The 22064-nt window shown below is 42.1% G+C and overlaps 1 protein-coding gene and 1 non-coding gene across 6 annotated transcripts in view; both read right to left on the bottom strand.

The window, feature by feature from the left end:
• The window catches only part of SV2B (synaptic vesicle glycoprotein 2B), a 233196-nt gene that overhangs the window by 62508 nt on the left and 148624 nt on the right, over positions 1-22064 (bottom strand). For all 5 annotated transcript variants that reach the window (XM_036844350.1, XM_036844349.1, XM_036844353.1 and 2 more), the window contains one exon: positions 15078-15897. In XM_036844350.1, the coding sequence (XP_036700245.1) occupies positions 15078-15528 (451 nt within the window). In that variant the 5' untranslated portion in view covers positions 15529-15897. The remainder of the gene's footprint in view (positions 1-15077; positions 15898-22064) is intronic.
• On the bottom strand, positions 4460-4532 carry TRNAW-CCA. Its single transcript has one exon. It is a non-coding gene; the product is annotated as a tRNA-Trp (tRNA).

The following is a 22064-nucleotide window of genomic DNA, read 5'->3' as shown; positions in this document are numbered from 1 at the left end:
CGTGGGAGTTCTTTTCTGGTTGCTTCTGTTTTCTCAGTGAAAGAGGAACTGAGTTCATTATGTTGAGGGTAAAGATGGGGAGGAGGCGCTGGGAACTGGAAAACAGAGGATGAGCCATGAAATTGTCATCAAGGAGAGTGGGAAAGTGAATAATTCAGGGAAATGAAGGACGATGGCTGGCAGCACAAGGACGCCCTTGAGGTTATTGACAGTAAATTTAAAGTGAGACCAGTGGACGACATTGTGTGTATCTCACCAGCCATGTTCAGCTACAGGGTACAGGGACAGACTGATGAAGAGTGAGGTGTAACCAGAGCTGAGGGACACAATAAAAAAGAGAGGCACAAGGAAGTTGATCGCGGTTATGATTCTGGCTCATAGAATTTAAGTTCAGTGAAGAATGGGATGAGGACAAGAGCGTGGTGAGAGACAGACCAAAAGGCTGTAGATCTCATGAGGTTGAACAATTGTGGGAGCTGGAGGACTGGATAGAGTGAGCTAGAAAGACAGAAGAAGGGATACTTGACATTGGGATTGTGGAGGGGTTGGAGTAATCAATAACAATAAGACCTAGGGTAAGACCAGGACAGTAGGTGATTAGGAGGGGGGATATCATTGCAGAAGACTTTAAGGAAAGAAACTAGGATATTGGAAAGTGCTTACTGAAATCACCAAGAATTATAATGGATATAGTGACAGTAAACCTGGCACTAAATTCCTCAAGGAATGAGGGGGCATGACACAGGGGGCCAGTAGATGACTGCCACAAGGATGCATGTTAAGTGACACCCTCTGAGGACAGGAGATGCAAATGAGGAATGTTTTAAGCAGGAGGAAGGGAGAATGGTCTGGAAATGTCATGGGGGAGCCAGGAGGAGCAATGGTACAGGGGTGTGGAATATGAAAAAGGAAACAGCCACCCACTAAGACTGCAGGGCTAAGTAACATCCTCAGAGGAGAATACGTTTCAGTTGTAGCAAAAAGGCAAATGACATTAAAGGAGGAGGTGGGAGATGAGATAGGGAAAAAAAGGATGCACAGTGCCATAGGGGGATGAAAGTCTGGGTGATAATGAACATCTTGGGAGACGTGGACCTCTCATGGTGACCAACACATACAGTGATAAAGGGTGTAATCATGCTCCCGAAGGTCTCAAAACCAATTTTGGTAGCACGGTTGGTAGTGTTAGGGGGAAAAGAAGTATTGAAGGACCTACCTAGAGCACACTGAGTTCTGGATCACCCCCTGCTGCTGCCAATGGAAGAATGGAGTTTAGGAAGGTGGGGGGGGTGGAATCATCTCATTTATTGTCTGTTTCCCCCTAAAATGTTAGTTCCATGAGGGAGGCACTTGTATGTCATTCATCAGTGAGCCACTCAATAAATAATTGATTCCTTAAAGAGTTATTCAATAAGATAAAGGAAAAATATACAAAGCAAGATCATATTTATTGGGTCCTTATTGGGCACTTTGATGAGCCCTTGATGTACACTATCTTATTACCCCTCACAATAGTTCTGTGAGGTAGGTACTAATAATATCTTAATCTTATAGATAATGAAACCAAAGTTCAGGGAGGCTAAGTGACTTGTCTAAGATGGTAGAGGTAGTTAGTGATAGAGTCAAAATATTAAGTCAAACTGTCCACCTTTAATGTGTTTACACATATGGTAGACTCTGTTGGTCACATTCCCAACAGAACTTTTTCCCTCTTCTTCCTTGTTAAAGGAAGTGTGGTTTTGTTAGGTATTAAAATGTGTTCAGAGAAATTCACACACACACACATCCGTAGGGGATGAATCATAGTTAATTTAAGATAGTCCTCTGAATCCAACTCTTAATTCAGGGAGAGCAATAAGACATACAGGGATGTCTGTCAAAGGTTACTAGACAATGTTTTTGTGCAATAAAAGAGAGAACATTGCAGAAGAGGCACTTTCTTGCCACCATCGCTCTCACTTCCTGCTTGGAAAGCCATCATGGGAGGATGTAGAGCATAGAGCTATGATGGTCAGCTTATGACCATGAGGGAAAGGCCAGGAGAATGTCCTTGCCTAATGTCCTGACATCAGTAAGCCATTGACCCAACCCTGGAACCGCCTACTTTAAGAATTTTGATAAGTAAAGAATAAACATCTTCATGATTCAAAGTCATTGTTACCGGCAGTTGAGTATATCCTAGACACATACCGCCTCCTAAAAAAGAAAGCATACAGATGAAAGATCATCTGACTGATTTATATAGTCATTCCTTAAGAGCAAAAGGCAAAACAACTCTGTGTAGAGGAAAGACCTCTGTGCCAGGTGTCGGGGGCCTAGGTCCTGCTCTCAGAGCTTGTGACCTTGAAGAACTCGCTTCCTCCTTGGGGCTCAGTTTCCTCCAGTTAGAAATGAAAGGCATGTTAGGAGTTCTCCTTTATCCCTTCCACTTCTAATATTAGATGATTCCATAATGTTGTAAGTAATGGCTTATGCCTTATAATCTGTTGTTACATCTCCTTCGAAGGATAAGACTTTCCTTTCGAGGACCCAAGGAGAGGTGAGGCAGAAAGGCCAAGGAAAGGATGCGACTTCTTTAGGCTATTTGCTGCACATCCCCAGTGGAGACTGATATATGCCTCTGAGTCAGCAAAATCTCCGGTGCTGAAACAGATTATGCTCACTCTGCACATTTGAGCAGCCTGGGCCCGTCCGAATGGAGAAAAGGATGTTCACATTCAGTCTGTTCAGTGGACCCCAGGGGGCATGTCAAAGGCTATTACGTTTCCAAGACCATCTATCTGACTCTCCCTCCCCTCCTCCCTTCCCTGCTAATATCTGAGACTTCTCTGGAGACGAAATCAATCCTTTCCAAAGAAAAAACCAACTCATCTGGGCTTGTGCTGCATAAGAGTTATAAATACAGAGAGATTTTACACCTGCTGGCCTGCAAAGGGCCATGATAGCTGTATAGTCATGAACTCCACATTGGACAAGAGTGTTCCATTGTCTGATGTGGTCCCTGGCAGAAGGAGGGTGGGGAAGTCCTTTGTGCCTCTGCTGCTCTGGTCTAAAAAGGCGATGGAGCATTCCTTGGGACCCTTTTCACAGGCGGATGGCAGTGTTGCCCTTCAGCAATATGACAGCCTATTCTGGGCTCACAATCTATGCGTCAGGTCACTGCAAGTCCCTGGTGAAATCGGCACCTGGGCTTTCTGGTCCAGCTGTCTGGAACGTGGGCTACATCATGCTCTCACCTACAGAGATAAGCTGTAACTGACTCTAGCACTCTGATGGAGGCCCAGTGCCTACTTGGCAACTGTATCTTATTAGAGTCACGCATTTTGCGTAAAGGTTGCTCAAGGTTACGTATGTAACGGGCACCTAGAGACATCTTCCATAGATGGGACGGCAAGGTAAAGGAGAAGCAGTAGACTTTGCAGGCAGACATAACTGGTTTCAACTCCTAGAGCCATCACTAACTAGTTTTGACAAGTTACATTAACCTCTTAGAGACTAAGATTTTTCATCTGTAAAACTGAAAATAATGCTTCTCTTGCAGGTTGTTATAAGGATCAGAAATGTCATATATAAAATGCTTAGTATAAAAGAGTTTATCAAACTGTAATTTTTGGTGGTGGTAGTAATATAATTATTATAATTTGCTTTTAATTTAAAAGAAAGGTAACAGAGGTTGTACCAGTCCTGGGAAATAACGGACCCTTAAGCATTAGTTCTTTGCTTTTTATGAAGAAATCCGTACATGAGAAAATAAACCTTCCAACCTCATTACTGTAAAGTAACCCACAGTGAACACGAGTGGCAGTGAGTGACAATGCAGGACAAGAAAACTACCTTAGGAACCATATGCATCATTTAAGGTCTTCGAGCAGCACTTCTTTCATCCTGTAAACTTGGGATTACCACTCTGACCACCTCACAGTTTCATTTAAAGATCAAATGTGAGTATCTATGAAAATCACTGATAATCTCTTGGATATCAAAATCCATTGATAATCTTGTTTGCAAATGTAAACAAGATTTTTGGGTACAAAAATCTTGGGTACAACCCCTTTTCTTTACACTGGTCAAGGTGTATGCAAATATACCATCCATCACCACAAACTCAAGAGGAAGCCATCTGGGGAGAATTCCTAGGTAGCACAATAAAAAAAACCCTGAAAACTCAGTAGCTCCTAATGAGCCTGAGTCTCTGTGTAAACTACCTAGTTTTCTAGCCTGGCTGCACAACAGAATCACCAGACAGCTGTGAAAAAATGCCTATGCCATACCCCACTCATAGAGTCTCTGACAGCATTATTCTACAGCAAGGCCTGTTTTTGCTTTGTTTTGTTTTTTAAGTAATATTTATTTATTTGGCTGAGCTGGGTCTTAGTTGAGGCACGTGGGATCTTCGTTGCCTCGTGCAGGATCTTCACTGCAGCATGCGGGATCTTTAGTTGCAGCATTCGGGCTCTAGTTCCCTGACCAGGGATCGAACCTGGGTCCCCTGCATTGGGAGCATGGAGTCTTAACCACTGGACCATCAGGGAAGTCCCAGGGCCTGTTTTTTTTTAACAGCTCCTCAGGTGACTCAGATGGGCAGATAGAGGGGAGAATCCCTCACCTGGAGCAGTGGTTCTCAACTGGAGGTGATCTTGTCCCTCCAGGGGATATTTTGCAATATCTGGAGACATGCCCAACCCTGCAACTTCCCCTCCATTCCCAGTAAATATAACAGTTTACTTAAGGATTTCTCCCATTCATTCCTGCTGTATTTTCCATGGTCTGAAGATTATATTTTCAAATATGTGGATTAACAGCCCTATGAGCTTTTTCTAATTCACTCTAAAGATTTCCATGGTGGGGACAAATATAGGGGGATCCATATAAATAAGTAACTAGCACATTTTTATTCCCCAAATTAATAAATCATTAGTTACCAAACATCTTTTATTTAGGTCTCAAGGAGTGTGCATACAACTGTGGAGAAAAAAAAAAAAAAAAAACACAAAACCTTCAAGTCTTTGAAGGTCTCATGGCCAAAGACATTCTGCAAGCAGTGTAGACAGAATGTACTGAGACATCTTTGCTACAATGAAAGTTCAAACAAGTTAGAAGCTGAACATCATCAGGTTGTTGGATCAGAAGATCCAACAGATGGATCAGATGGAGAGCAGAATGAGTATTAACTGAGGACATACTGTGTGCAGACCCTGAGCTGGACAGTTAGAAGGGTGATCTCATTCAATTCTCCCAACAGCTCTGAGAGCTAAGTACTCCTACTCCCCTCCCCTCCCCCTCCCCTTCTCCCTTTCCTCTCCCCTCCCCCTCCCCCTCCCCCTCCTCCTCCTCCCCCTCTTTTTCCAGACAATGCTATTTACTCCATGTATAACTAAAACCTACACACATAGAGCTCCAAATAGCTTAGATTCAATCTTGATGAAAATCAGAGTAGAAATCCAGGATTCATAAGTTTGAACAAGTGGTTAATAGTTAGTTTTTGACACAAACGCTTTCAGACTGAGGTAGGCTCTATCCTTTGATGTAGGACTAAGTTGAAAGGCACAAAAAAACAAAACAGCTGTAGACAAGTGGGAAAAGTGCCTCACTCAAAGCTAAATCCGTACTTAACATGTAGCCCACATCATAAAACTGAGGGTTTTGTTTCAAGAAGGTCTCCTTGCAAGATTTTTCTTAACCCCGATGGTTAATTGTGAAATAACTTTTAATCTTGAAATTACGATGCTGGTTTTTTGGTTGGTTGGTTAGTTGGTGGTGGGTTGGTTGGTTGTATAGCAAATTGTTTTTCTTCCTTTATGTTTGTTACAGAAAATTGAATTTACTCATCAGCTTTGTCATAGTCAACCCTCTGACTATGAATTCACTGATCTTATTACAGTAAACATAACCAGCTGTGTAAAAATGTCAATCTCTTGAAGTTAGGAAGGGTTGTCTTCTTTGCATAAGTCATCGGTTTTCTTTCTTGCATATATCAAATAAGAAAAAAATGGTGCTTATAGCAGAAATATTTTGAAGCTTTATATAAAAAAATCTCAATTTTTCAAAACACTCCAACAGCTTCTACTGTTTCCTCTATGTACTAGTCCAGGAATTGCATATTTCTCCCTTGGACTACTCCAGTAAACTTCTGTCAGATCTCCCACCTTAGTCTCTCTCCCTGACAATCCATTCTTCATCAATGTGGGGATTTTGCCAGTTGCTAAATATGTCTACTCCAGTTAAGCACTCCAGAACTGGGGAAATAACCACAGGGTGGATTTGGGGACCTACCGGGCCCTCTGTGAGATGGGCCTGAGCCAAAACTCCATTGATCACCCGACCTCCATTAGTCCCTAATCTGACTGATAGAACACAGTGATGTTTTAAATCTCCTGGAATTAGTGCCAGCCCAGATCCAGTGTCTGGTAATCCTCAAAAGGTCTGATTATTTCCTTTTCCCCAATGCGCAGTCACGCTGGTAAAAAGCCAAAGGTCCCTTGGGGAAGACTGGAAGAAAGATGAACCAGTATAAATTTTTGACAGCAGCCTGGGATCCTTCCTCAAGGGGGCCCAGCCTTCCCTTCACTCATGGATTTTGGGTCTATAAACTGGCTCAAATCCGGGAATCAATTGAGGGGCAGTGACTGTTTTTATGAGACAGGTTAGACTTTTGTTCACTTGACCTGGAATTTTTCTGCTCATACAGATCAAATAAAAATTTAGTAGGCTTCCTATGTATTTCACTTCTGGGAATTCTGCAGTCTCTTAGAATCAGGTACTGCTTTGACTCTGCTGTCCGTTACAGTAATCACTCCCACCTTGACTTTGCTGGTTAAGTACTGTCACTTGGCCCCTGCCACCCAGGGTCCAGTTACTCTGCATTTAGGTTTCTCACTTCAGTGACTGAAGTCCCCACTGCGAGGTCTGGCTTACATTTAAGAGTGATCACAGAGCTCTTCAAGGATGCTGGGGGTCCCCTCACAAATTTATTTCTCATAGTCATGGTGAAAGGTGTGTCCTGTGGACCCTCCCAAGGTGGGTGAGTAGGTTTTAAATGACAAATTCACTCTAACATTCCAATCTCCCTAAGACTTTGAAACTCTTCCTCTACATTAAACCAAGGCAGATCTGGCATTCAAGTTCATTTACCATGGGCCAACTTTTGGTCCATGTTTTAGCCAACCAACCAACCAAACTGGTAGAGCCCTTTCTAACTGCCTGAGCTTCAACATTAAATGCAGAAATCTCTGTTTATCAGGTCCATATCAATTAATGTGGCCCAATCCAAATTTATGTTCCTTCCACCATTACCCCACACCCCTAATATCCATTCTCACACATATTCCCTGAACTTCTGTGTAAATTAGAAAAACCAAGTAGTTCTTTTGCAGTGTAGCAGAACTCCTCATGGGTCACATTTTGACCCTCACTTTTAGGGACCTGCAGGGACTTGAGTTTAGTTATAAGTCCAGAAGAAAAGAGGGGTGGGGGTCCTGAGGAGAATCAACAATGTCTTGCAAGGCAGGTGCCTCAAGGGGAGGCCATTACAGCTTCCTCATCAACGCAGGGTTAATCTCCTTAAGACGAGTGGAGGGGCTGCTTCAATTGGCAAAGAAGACTGATCAAAATTTAGGAGTTCAATGTCCCCAGCTGCATCAGGGTCTTCCCACACATCCCCATGCCAACTTCCAGGATCCTATTTCTTCCCTATCAATGCCTTTACTTTAACAGTAGACATGCTGTGAGGCTGGGAATTCAACCTGCACTGTAATTCAGACACTCAGAGGATGAGATTCTGGGTTTGGTTGTCAGCAATCTCAGGAGATAAAGGTGTCCTTCAGGGCAGACATAGAAGATTTTGGGTCATTTATGCAGTGCTTGTGCTGGGAATTCGTGCTCCTAATGACATTAGGAGCAACCAGCCAATCTCATACTCATTACTTTGACAGCAGTTAGTTTGACAAAAATGCTCACCTAGATCCTTGCCTCTTGTACGTATTTGAATAGGAGTATCCAATGATGATATTTTGTGTATCCCTATTGCCACATCATGCTGTGAACAGGAAGTGCTCTCTTTACTAGGGGAAATAGAATCAATAGTGTCTTTAAATCTAACCAGATTAGAGAGCTGATTCCAGAAGCTCCAGGACCAATTCAGTAAACTCATCCTTAAGATTCTGTTCCTCTAGAACCACTCCCAGTACCAAAATCATGGGAGTAAAGTCATCATCCTAAACCACCTTGTCACTCCCTTCCTCAAAGCCATTTAATAGCTCTCCATTTAATAGCTCTTGCATTGCCTGTGGAATCAAGTCCACACTCCTAAATATGGCAATCAGTGTAGACTCTATTAAGGGAGGCCTTGGCTTTCATTCTATTCCAAAGAATCCCATGATCTAAAAAATATAAATAAGGACAACTGATATAATCAAACACAAAAAGATTATATGAAAATTCCTAGTGGTGGATTTCACCATCATGAGTATTTGTTTCCATGATGCTAAGTAAGTATTTATTGAGCATGTATTTTGTGCCAGGCTCTGGGGTACAGGTGGCGCCTCCTTTCAGGAACTGACACTCTGAATTCAGGGCTAAAGAAAAAGTGGCTCATAAATCAAGTGCTCTGCCCTGATGTTCACTTCGAACTTGCATATAAAACAATTAAAGGATAATCTTTCATGACAGCAGAGTAATACATCCATCTCCGAGCTGCTATGGAAATTCAACACGCAATTTATTCTAATGAATCCACTCCATCTGACATTGCTCCATGTCCTCCCTTAGCTCATAATGACACCAAGCCCCAGGGGTCCCCTGTTACTTTCTAAATCACTATCTGAAGCGTAGGACTCCCTGAGCCTTCCCACTGCAGATAGCAAGAAAAACTAATAGCCAATAAAATACCCACCGAGCAACTAGACCCTTCCAGGAAATCAAAATTCTGAAGGCAAAAGTGGAACTCTTACCTAAAAATGAGGCTCTCTTTCTTTTGATCAGCATGAAGGTAGGAATCACCCACAGTTGCAGCCTAAGGGGTATTTTTACAATTACAAGAAAACTTTGGTGGCAATTTACCAAATGCAGGCAGAGAAGGATGCTGTTGGTTTGTTCCATGTGTCATCAATACTAAGTGGTATCCTAGCTATAAGGAAACAATGTTTAGAGATGCCAACAATTTGATGTCATTTGAAAAAGCAAATGTCATGCCAGACAGTCCGAAACTTCCTATCTTTAAGTCATTTTAAATGATTTTTTTCTACATATAACTAGAAAATACATAAATAATATTGATACCTGAAGGGGATTAAAAAGAAATATATTGATAGATTCATTCATCAACCACCTAAAATCATGGAAGACTTTGAGAGAAAGAATTCAGATCAGCACAAGGTCACACAACCACTAAACAGCAGAGCAGGTACAAAAACAAGCCACTTAACTCTACAACCTGCCAACCTCAAGTTCCATCCCTTACACTGTCTCTGTTTTCTTCATATTTGAATAAAAGGGATAATACTGAATATTGCATTGCATAATTGCATAGTGCTGTTTGGTATTTTATATTTCTTGTATGAACTCTATTTTCACCATTAGAATAAAACACACTGAGTGCTGGGACCTGCCTGTCTTGCATTGCCATAGAGGGAATACAGGCATGAGGAAATGTCCAGCAATTCTTTTAAAAATAAGAATAAAGAGTCTAATTAACAAATGAATGCATTCTTCTTGTCTTAAAGGGGACCAACCACTTTATAAGAAGCAGGGCTGACCCTTCAATGCTAACAACATTTTCACAGGACTTTCTCTTCCCCAACTGAGACAGTTCTAGACAAGTGACTCACTAAAACACAACCCTTCAAGGAAGCAAACTTTCATCTTCCTAAAACCTCAGCAAAGTGGCACAGCGGCACCCAGATATTTTTGTTACCTGGCCTGGGGATGCTTCTTTTATTTTCTGAATGGTTCATCCATTTCCAGGAAGAAATTAACACAATAGTCTATAATTTGAGGCCCGAATTTGGGGGTAGGAAGAGTTCTCCTTCTGAATTCTTTCCCTGGAACATCAACTAGGAGTCAAGTCCAGAGGCATATCACTTTCAGTTTCCTTTTGTTTTTTTCGTTTTTTTTTTTTTTTTCTGAGCTGCAGGTCTTGAGGGATCTCAGTTCCCCCACAAGGGATTGAACCCAGGCCATGGCAGTGAAAGCACCGAGTCCTAACCACTAGACCACCAAGGAACTCCCCCAGTTTCTTTTTAAAATAAAAGAGAGTTAAGAGAATGAGAAGACAGGTCACAGACTGGTAGAAAATATTTGCAAAAGACACATCCGATAAAGGACTGTTATGCAAAACCTACAAAGAACTCTTAAAACTCAACAATAAGAAAACAAAAAACCTTATTTAAAAATGGGTCAAAGACCTTAATAAACACTTTACCAAAGAAGGTACACAGATGGCAAATAAGTATATGGAAAGATGTTCCACATCATATGTCATCAGAGTAATGCAAATTAAAACAACGGGATATCACTTCACACCTATCAGAATGACCAAATCCAGAACGCTGAAGACACCAAATACTGGCGAGGATGTGGAGCAACAGGAGCTCTCATACACTGCTGGTGGGAATGCAAAATGGTGCAGCCACTTTAGGAGACTTTGGCAGTTTCTTACAAAACCAAACCTTTTCTTACCATGCAATCCAGCAATCACACTCCTTGATACTTTCCCAAAGGAATTGAAAACTATGTCCATACAAAAACCTACACGTGGACATTTATTAGCAGTTTTATTCATAATTGTCAAAACTTGGAAGCAACCAAGATGTCCTTCAGTAGGTGACTGGACAAATAATCTGTGGTACATCCAGACAATGGAATATTATTCAACACTAAAAAGACATGAGCTATTAATCCATGAAAAGACATGGAGGAAACTTAAATGCATATAACTAAGCAAAAGAAGGCAATTTGAAAAGGCTACATACTATATGAGTCCAATTATATGAAATTCTGGAAAAGACAAAACCTTATGGAGACAGTAAAAAAAAAAAATCAGTTGTTTCCAGGGGTTGGGGAAGGGGGGAGAGATGAATAGGCAGAGCACAAAGAATTTTAGGGCAGTGAAAATTCTCTGTATGATACTGTAATGATGGATATATGTCATTACACATTTGTCTGGCCCATTGAATGTGTAACACCAAGATTGAACCCTAAAGTAAAAATAAACTATGGACTTCGGGTGATTATGATGTGTCAATGTAGGTTCATCAACTGTAACAATGTACATCTGCTAGAGGATGTTGATAATAGGAGGAGATGATGTGTGTGGGGAAGGGGCATAAAGAAAATCTCTGTACCTTCCTCTCAATTTGTCTGTGAACCTAAAACTGCTCAAAAAAATATTGGCTTAAAAAAAAAAAACAGCTAGGAAGGGGAAAGAAAGAACTGGGTTAGCACTTAAACAGAAAAGGCCTTTTCACCAGCCAAGGTAGGGAAGCTTGACCTTAAAAGCCTATTATAAATAACTTTGGGTTAAAGAAATATGCAATGTCACCTGAGAAAATCTAGTCCTGAATTTGGGTGAGTCATCATTATCAAGCAATCAACTTAGTAATAATAACAACCTCAACAATAATAACTAAAATGAGCACCTATTATGGGCAGGCATTTTTTCAGGCAAGTTAAATGCATTAAATCCATTTAGTCCTCAAAAACCCTATGAGGTAAGATACCATTAGTATCTCCATTTTGCAGAGAAGGAAACCAAGGCACAGAGAAGCTAAGTAATTCCTAAAGTCACCCTCCTAAGAATTGGCAGAGCAAGGGCTCATACCCAGGCCACCTGGCTGCAGGGTCCAGGCTGCTCCGTTGTCTCACTGCAACTATAATTCACTGTAAATGCTGAAGGGAGACTGTCATAATACAAAGTAACAAGAACAAACAGTAGTTTAGGGGCATGGAGCGCTGATTGCTTTACCAGCTTTATCTCATTGAATCTTCACAACAGATGTATCATTACCCTATTCCATATACTGGAAAACTGATAATTAAAGAAGTGATGACTTGCCCAAGGTCACTGGAAGATAAATGATATAGCCAGTTGCCAAACCCTAGTGGCCAGACACCAGTGTCCACACCACTATTCCCCACCTCATGCTATGTCTCTGTTGGAAGCAATCCATGGTGCTCAAGTAATCTATGGGACGCTTGATGACTGGAAAGAAGTCTGCCCCATGGCATGACCTCCTTCCTAAAGACCATGTGTGAAAGAAAGGCGGTATGGTATAGCAGAATGAACACAGACCCTGAAATCAGAAAGATCTGGGTTGAGATCCCAGCTCCAGCAATTACTATGTGACATTAAATACAGCTCTCTGAGCCTGTTTCCTGATGTGTACAAACGGGATAAAAATCCTATAAGCACCATGGTGACTGTGAAGCTGACATGAGACAGCACATGGAAAAGCCGGCTTCACGAGACCCTCCAATCACCCACCTCCCTGGATCCATAAAGGGGGCCCCACAAGTGCATCGGGAGTCCATCTCTGCTCAGGGGTCTGCCTGCCCCTCTTGGGCTGAGTCATAGCATCTTCATGATAAACACTGAAAGTAAAATTGCACAAACGTGGGCTCTCCAGATTGGGACTATGTTCCCTCAACTCCTAGCATTTGCCCTGGGAGCCAGCAGGAGCTGTAACCGTGCTGTTAATGAGGTTGCTGGGCACCAGGGTGGCAGAGAGAACAAGAGGGTGTGAAAGCGTTACTGACATACCAATTTGGACTAATAGGGATCCAAGGTTTCAGTTGAGAATATCACAAAACAAAATAATGGTCTTAGATCAACTGGGGATGGTTTGGTTTGATCAGGAGGTTGGGGTATGTTTTGTTTTGGGTTTTGCCCTTTTTAAAAAATCTATTGAAACTTAGAGAAACACAGCAGAATTTTGTTGATAAAAAAATAATAAAAATAATTTTTAAAAAATAAAATTTTGTTGGTGTTTAAAAACTCTGGGTGACGTCTTGCTTGTTGAGTCATCTCTTTTGTTTGCATATACTTGGTCTCTTCTGGTTTCCTGATGGCCATATCTGACAGAGTTCTCATCATTTTAAATGTCCCTTTAATTAAGCAGGAATGGATAAAACCATTTGTGTGTGTGTGTGTGTTTGTGAGTAGTATATTTCACTTATCATAATTCAAGTTTCATCCATGTTTTAGCATGTGTCAGAATTTACTTCTTTAAGGCTGATTTTTTTGGGGGGCGTTTATATTCATTAGGGATATTGGCCCGTATTTTTCTTTTTTCTTTCTTTTAAAATTTTATTGAAGTATAGTTGATTTGCAGTGTTGTGTTAATTTCTTCTGTACAGCAAAGTGACTCAGTTATACATATATTCTTTTCATATTCTTTTCCATTACGGTTTGTCACAGGATATTGAATATTGTTCCCTGTGCTATACAGTAGGATCTTGTTGTTTATCCATCCTATATATAATAGTTTGCCTCTGCTAATCCCAAACTCCCATTGCTTCCCTCCCCTACTCCCCTTCCTTGGCAACCACAAGTCTGTTCTCTATATCTGTGAGTCTGTAAAACCATTTTTAAGAGCCTCCAGGGACAATTCTTTATGCAGATGTTTTCTTTATTTTATATCCCAATCTTATTTATTGTGGCTCTAAATCAGGGGCCAACAAACTATAGCCCATAAGCTAAATTCAGCCTACTGCCTTTTCTTGTAAATAAAGTTTTATTGGAACACAGTTGTGCCCATTAGTTTACAAATTGTCTATGGCTGCTTTTGTGCTAGAGGCAGAGTTGAGTAGTGGTGACAGAGGCCATCTGGAGCTTTAGAGAAAATGTTTGTCAATCCCTGCTCTAAAGCAGGCATTGGGACCAGAATGGCGCAAAGTGTTTCATAGCAGGTATCTCTACCATAATCAAATAATTCTCTATGTTCGTTAATGCCTGTTTGTCCTACTTTATGTAAGTTCTTTGAGAGTCAACGACTACATCTACCTTGTTCAATATTTTCTCCCCAGGGCCTGAGCACAAAGACTAAAACATGGTACACAAGTAAGAAATATCTTTTGAGTGAAGGAACTAAGTTGCTAGATGGATTTTGAGTTCTTGTGGGTCATAACTACGTCTCTGTCTTGAGTAAGAACCTGACTCACAGTAAGTTCTCTGTAACTGTATATTTGCTAAACAATCAATTGCATGGACTCTGAATTTAGAGAATGAATATGTTTTGCAGGACATTTAATGACCAAGACTATTTTGTCTATATTTTGATGAATCTTTTCTATGCCACACTGTTTATGCACATCCTCTCTCTAACTTCACAGAATCCTCTGTGCCGCAAGCCCTGATATCTGATGTTTGGCTCTGGTGGTGCTAGTCTCATCAATGATTTGCAAAGCTGGTCCTCCATCCCATGGAATCCATCTGTGCTTCACAGCGTGATCCCCAACAGCCTGAAGGGGCTCTGTGGGTGGCTCAGCCCAGTATTCATTGCCAAGGCACACGGGCATTCAGCCCACTGACACTTATATACAAGAGAAACCAGGAGCGGATGCTATCAGGTTCTGGAAAGACATAGAGAGAAGGACTGAGTGGAAGAGACCTCTGGCTTGCCACACACAAAATGAATTTGTCATTTGGATATGGAAGATGGTTTAACACGAAAAAGAGAGAAATCAGACTCTCAAGGAGGCAACAAGACTTGGAAAAAAGAACATAACCTTTAAAAATTGTGAATCACTATGTTGTATACCCGTAACATACAATATTGTACATCAACTATACTTCAATTTTTTAAAAAAAAGACTTGGAAAGAAGAACTAAGAGCTTGGGACTCAGACAGATCTGGGTAGGCACCCAAGCTCCAATACTTACTAGCTTTGGAAATCTGTGCCTATTCATTTCTCTGAGATAAAAATACCTTAATGACAAAATGGATGTAAAACGATAGTGTTGCGAGGACACTATGATAGATTTAAGAGACCTAACAGTGACAGGTGCTATACAAATTTTACTGCTCTTTCCCCTTCAGATTTTAATGCCACAAAGAGAATGATCTTTGAAAATGTCTACTTACCAAGCATTCCTTTCTTGGAACTAGACAGACACATGTCCTTCTCTGCACTGGGCAGGGCAAAACTCACCACAAACACTTCCACCCCATCAGCCATCAGGGCCAAACCCAAAACAAAAAAGAGGATCCACTGGAAGCGTCCGTGGCCACACTCATCAATGATGGTCTCGTACTGGTGGGCCAGCTGCTCTTCCTCTTCCATCCTCTCAGCCATCAGGTCTGCCTGGCCCCGAAGACCATCCACCCTGGAGGGCGCCATCTTGGTCTGCTTGGCCTTGGTGTCATCTGGGTGAGGGATGCCCTGGTACTCGCCCTCATAGATCTCATCCTCCTCATCATGGCCTTCTGTAACGTCACTCTGTGCATCTTCTTCTGGATTGGACTCATTACCACGATAATAGCCATCACTCTGGGCATAGCCCTCATAGTTGTCATGATATTTGTAGTCATCCATTCCTTGGTTCTGGGACTGCCTGCTTGCCTCTCGAGCTATATCCCTTGCACTGTGAAAGAGGTTTGGGCTGTTTCAATAACCATCATCCATTCTATGTACAGAGGTTTAAATGCAGACTTCTTGGGTGAATGTGACACCTGTAATCTTCCCCTTGGTCTCAAAGACAACCTAAGTATCCATTTGCATTCAATGTCTATTGGAAGTCTTTGGAAAGTTTCAAAGTCTGGTCTGGTCTCCTGCAGCAATCCAAAGGTATTGTGTTGGAGACGTTGATTAGAAATGGGTCCAGCTGTTCTCCTTGACAAGGAGCCTGCAGGACTTGGCAACTTGCTGACTGGCCTGGTTTGTTCTGCTACTGAAGGTTATACCCTGGAGTACAGAGAAAGGAAAGAGAAGAATGTTATGAAATGTGGAAATCCTGACAAAATACTCTCAAAATTAAACAAATATATTTGTTAGTGCCAGTGCTTCATGTGTAATGTGGAGGAAATCTTGGTTAGACATCAGATTCATACCAAATGAATGAGCCTTAAACCAGTGAAAAAGAGCAGTGGTCAGAGAGGCCCTTGGAAGCATTGATTAACCCATGAAAGGGGTCAAGTCTTATACAAGAATGAAATATAAAGCGAGCAAGAGATTTTCAATACAAGACTATTTTGTGTTATGGGTTTTCTGTTAGAATAGATCAAGTTTTTGGCAACAGGGCAGGTTTATTACAGCTCAGCTTCTGTTATGAGGAGGCCAGCTTTTCTAACTTTGGCATGAAGTGGCTGTTCAATTTTACATCTAGAAATGTATGGCAAAGAGATATCCAACCCCATTTTTCCCAGGGCTCAGCTTACTTTTGAAACTCAGCATTGTGGTTCCAGGGCCACTCTGACCTTGTACTTGTCTTAAATAGGCAAGAATAGTTGCTAAAGACCCAGAGCCAGAGAGCTTGTGCCTGAAATTTGATTCTGCCACATAATGGCCATGTGATCATGCACATATTTTTCTAAGCCTCAATTTTCTCATCTGTAAGATGGAGATAACAATAGTACTTAACCCATAAGGCTGTGCATAAAGCACTTAGAACAGTGCCTGACCTGCTTGGTAAACACTATTTAAGCATTGATGTTATTTTGCTCTTTTTTTTCTAGCTCCAGTTCTGGAAACCAAGACCCAGTATTGTCAGAGCCAAGACCCTACCTTATATCCCAATTCCAATCAGTGGGTCCATCTGTTGATTTCCATGCCCAACAGACCCTGTCCTAATTACATCCCTAGAATCCCAGTTCTCACAAGGTCTGGAGTCACCATTTAACAATGTCTCCTGGGTACCAGAAACTGTGTTAAATGTGTCACATCCCTTATCCCTAATTCCTACAACAATCAGAAAAAGAAGGAAAATGTGTTTGCATCCTTATCTTACAGATAAAGAAACTGTGCCTCAGGTGGGGTTAGATCAAGGTCACAGAACCAGGACTCAACCAGGTCCACTGATCCCCAAAGTCAGTTCTTTCCATGGCTGTCGTGCTTCCCAAATGCTGTTCCAAGGGCCTGTCACACTGGATCCCCCGGGGAGTTTAGAAAACGGATTCTAGAATGCATGCAGAGGGATTGGTTCAAGCTCAGAAATCTGAGTTTTCACACGGTTCCCCAAGTGGCTCTGAGGCCCAGCTTCTCACTGAGCAGCCCCCCGGGTGGAGGCCAGACCCCTCCCAGACACCTTAACTCACTTCAACTCTCCCCACTGCCAGACCCTCGGACTAAGATGGATGTTCAGATCTCTTCATCAGGGCTGCCAGAAATCCACTCCCCAGCTCAACCCACCTGCTGTCAAGTACATACTCGTTCCCTCAACCTTTCCAGGCCTCCCTGTCACACCCGAAACCCACATTGTCCTTTCACCAAGCTCAGCCGACGCCTCCCCACAGCGGACTGGACACGCTTGCCCTCGCCGTGCCCACAGGGTATCCCTGGACCCCCTGCCCTACACCTGTCTGCCTGGCTCTCCTCGCCCTCAGTCCTGGACAGACTCCAGCTCTGGAACTCATTTGACTCCGAAAACACAAGGGATATCTACTGGAGGATTCCAGACACTAGTGGTTCTCAAACGCAGGGTGGGCCAGAGCCACTCAGGGCATGAGGGGCTCATTAGAAATGCAAATCCCAGCACCCCTTCCCCAAAGACTCTCAACCTGCAGAGCTGGGATGGGACCTGGAAATCTGCAACTTCCGCAAACGTCATAAGGAATCCAGAGGACTACGCTTTGAGAAACAGTGAGGTAAAAAATCAGCAAGAAATATTTACTGAGAACTGATTCTCACTTCATCCTTTCAGATTTTTCACCATCCCCAGTAAATAAATTTGTATTAGGCCATGCTGGCCTGAACCATGTCAAATTAATATTCTAAATCTGTTTTTATTATATGCATTTTGTACCACAGGAGGAATATAAACCACATGTAAACAGCATGAGAGCTTTGCAGAGTGCTATAAAAAATGGAGAAAGAACGCGCCAACTGCCTGAGATCTGGTGTGTTATTTCCATCCTGGGGGTTCTGCAAAAATGTCATGAACTAAAAATGATAGATTTGCAATTCCAAAAGCACATGTGGGAAATACCACTCGGGGCAAAGGTCCTGGGACTTGCTTTGTGGAAAGAAGCAGATCTTTGTCAAAACAAATTCCACTCATCTGATCCAGTTAAATGAACTGCTGTGAATGTCAGGTGTCGTGGTGTCGGGAAGACTCACTGTCAAGTGCTGTGGAGTTTTTTTCTTTTTCATTGAGAAATACAAACTCACTTTTTCAGCAAAGTATTTTCTAGAGAGAACAGCTATTAATCTGTTATGGGTTGAATTGGGACCCCTCCCCCCTAAAAAAAAGGTATATTGAAACCCTAACTTCCAGTACCTCATAATGTGACCTTATTTGCAACTACGTCTTTATAAGGGTAATCAAGTTAAGATGAGGTCATTAGGGTGGGCTCTAATCCAATATGACTGGTGACTTATAAAAAGGGGAAATTTGGATGCAGAGACAGACACACATAGAGAAAAGATGATGTGGAGACACAGGGAGGGTACCATTGACAAGACAAGGGATGTCTGAGGCCACCAGAAGCAAGGAGAGGGGCCTGGAACAGATTCTCCTTCACAGCCCTCGGAAGGAATCAACTCTCATCAGGTTCAATCAAAACCAACACCTTGCCTTTGGATTTCTAGCCTTCACAACTGTGAAACGATACATTTCTTTCTTTAAGCCACCCAGTTTGTACTCCTTTGTTATGGCAGCACCAGGAAACTCATATATTCAAAAACATCAGCAAGTCTAATGATTATCAGCTAAACCGCAATAATAAAACAACCAGAAGAGCAGCTGTTAACTGCGGACTAATATGAGCATGTTACAAGCATTACCTCATTTATCCTCACAGCCAATAGTGAAGCAACGTTATTCTCTCCATTTCACAGATGAAGAAACTGAGGGCTAAGAGGGTTAAAGAATGTGCCCAGTGTAACACAGAGAATCAATTTCAGGGCTTGGATTTGAAGCCAGCTTCAAAGAGAATGTTAGGGCTGATGTACAGTGGAAGAAACTTAGGAGCCCAAGGAGACTAGTCAGGGTCACACAAGGAGCTGCCTGCAGAGCTAGGACTGACATTGGGCTTCTGACTCCCAGGTTCAAGTTTGCCCATCCTCAACAAACATTCCCCAGGATCTTTGGTGTTTAAGGCATCGTGTTAGTTATGACATGACTTGATCCCCATTCTCAAGAGGTCTACCCCTCATGAGAGAGTCAAACAACACAAAGCATCATGCAGTCATAAAAATTAAATGTTAATATTAACTCTCACTAATATTATCTTTCATTTATTGAGTACTTGCCTTGTGGCTTTGAGCCAAGTACAATGCTAAGTTTATCGTGTGCTCTACATATTCCAACTGGAACAAGAACCCTATGAGGCAGGGGCTGTTTTTATACTCAGTTTACAATAAACAAGACTGAGGCTGAAGAGGTTGGACAGATGACCAGGGTCACAGGTGGTAGGTTCTCCGAGGAGGTTCAGGGAAGGGAAGGATCGCTATGAGCTGAGTTCTGCTGAAATAGCATCTTAGAGGTCGGGGGATTTCCAAGGGCAGGAAAGGGCTCAGAGAAGCAAACAACAGAGAGGAGGGCACTACAGGCTGGAGAACAGGGAGAAGCAAAGGCACAGAGGTAGGAATGGCTTCACTTGTTTTGGCAGCAATGAAGCATCTGACCACAGCAGAGGATCCAAGAAGGGGCGATTATGGGAGATAGACTGGGGAGGGAAATAGCAATCGGTCTGAATGCCCTGCTCAGGGACTGAGAATTTTCCTTTGAGCAAGGGAAGCCCTGAAGTTGTTGTTGAAGTGGGTAAAGTAGCGTGTCATGCACAGCAGGGATCTGGAAAGATCTTCCTGGTGGGAATGCATGTCCTGGTTTTTAAGTGAAAACCTAGAGACAACGAAACCAGGTAGAAGTTTTCGTGTGTGTGTGTGTGTGTGGGCGTGCGTGTGTGAATAATCCAGAGGTGAGGTTAGGCCTGGACAAAGGTGGTTGCCTCGGGACAGGAAGAGAAGGACGAACACAAGGGGCCTTACAGGGGAGAACAAGTGATGTATTTCCTGTCGGGGGAGAGGAAGCAGCGAGGGTAACTGGGACGATGATGACTCTAGGGAGGCAAATCCTGGGCTGGAAATCTTTCCAGCATCCTACAATTGCTGTGTAACTTAGACAGGGACTTCCCTGGTGGTCCAGTGGGTGAGACTCCGCGCTCCCAATGCAGGGGGGCCAGGTTCGATTCCAGGTTGGGGAACTAGATCCCGAATACATGCCGCAACCCAGAAGTCTGCATGCTGCAACTGAAGATATTGCATGCCGCAACGAAGATGCCTCATGCTGCAACTGAGACCCGGTGCAGCCAAAATAAATAAATTAAAAAAAGAAAGAGAGACAAGTCTTTCTTCAGGCTGATCTGCCTTTTTGGAGGGTGGTAGGCTATATAGCAGAGTGGTTCAAGAACACAACCCCTAGTGTTAAGGCCCCAGGTTCAAATCCTGACTCTGCCACTTCCTGCTACCTGTGCGCAAGCTACTGGCGACTCTGTGCCTCAGTTTCTTCACCTGTAAAATGGTTGTAATACTAGTACCTATGCTGAGGATTTGGGAAGATAATCCATGAAGAGTGCTTAGCACAGTGCCTGGCACGGATGTGATCAATATAAATTTGATTTTTTATTATGATTGTTGTTGTTGTTATGATTATTATCTGAGGATTGATAAGGAAAATGTAGCCAGGATCTCAGCTTGAGCCTTGCCTAACTCCACTTGAGACCTGGGGCCCATCTGGACTGGGCTGGGGAAAAAAACACAGAGAAAAACAAACTGACATTTAGTTATTCATGAAAACCACTGCTTCTCCAAAATGACCCAGCACAAATCTCTTAAGCATCCTCTAACTCTTACATTCTGTTAACCTCTGCGTCTATGCTATCTGATTCAAAATCATCGCGTGGTAAACACTTGTTCATGATTAAATAACACATAGAACAAAGCTAAAAATAATGTTATAAACAAATGATGTAATGCTTCTCAAAATGTGTTCTGCAGAACATTAGGCCTTTTAATATGCTCATTTAAGGGGAAAAAAAGAATTTCAAGAGCAAATAAGTTTAGGAAATGTTGCATACTCTATTCACCATTTTCTTTCAGAGATTCATAATGCACATGGCTATGTTAAAAGCTGTGAGAAGACCTGAATAAAAACCTATTTCACATCACAATGAGCTACCACCACACACCCATCAGAATAGTTACAATCAATAGACAGACGATAGCAAGTGCTAACTAGGATATTATGAACTAGAACCCTCATACATTGTTGGTAGGAATAAGAAATGGTTCAGCCACTTTGGAAAACAGTTCGGCACTTTCTTAAAATGTTAAACATACACTTACCAAACAATTCCAACCTAAGAGAAATAAAAACATATGCCCACACAAAGACTAATACGTGAATATAAATAACAACATAATTTACAATAGCCCCAAACTGAGAACAATACAAATGTCCATCAACTAATGAATGGATGAACAAAAGGTGGTATATCCATGCAATGGAAGAATAACCAGCAAGAAAAAGGAACAAACTACCGGTGCATACTACAACATGGAGGAACCTCAGAACCATTACACCAAGTAAAAGAAGGCAAATACAAAGGGCCATGTAGCGTATGACTCCATTATATGAAAATCTCCAGAACAGACAAATCCATAGAGACAGAAAGCAGATAAGTGGTTGCCTGGGGCCAGGGTGGGAGCGGGGAGTGACTGTAAGTAAATTTGAGGAAAGTTGAGCCAGAGAAGTGTTGTGAGTGTTCTAAAACTGGATTATAGTGATGGTTGTTGCACAACTCTATAAATTTACTAAAAATCATCTACTCTAATGAGTGGATTTTATGCCATGTATATTTTAATAATAAATTATTATTTTAAATAATTTTATAATTTCTATTATATAATAAAGC

This window comes from Balaenoptera musculus, chromosome 2 (genome assembly GCF_009873245.2).
Source record: "Balaenoptera musculus isolate JJ_BM4_2016_0621 chromosome 2, mBalMus1.pri.v3, whole genome shotgun sequence".
NCBI lineage: Eukaryota > Metazoa > Chordata > Mammalia > Artiodactyla > Balaenopteridae > Balaenoptera > Balaenoptera musculus.
The sequence above is the reverse complement of the archived record's forward strand: the minus strand, read 5'-3'. Positions and strand labels throughout refer to the sequence as shown.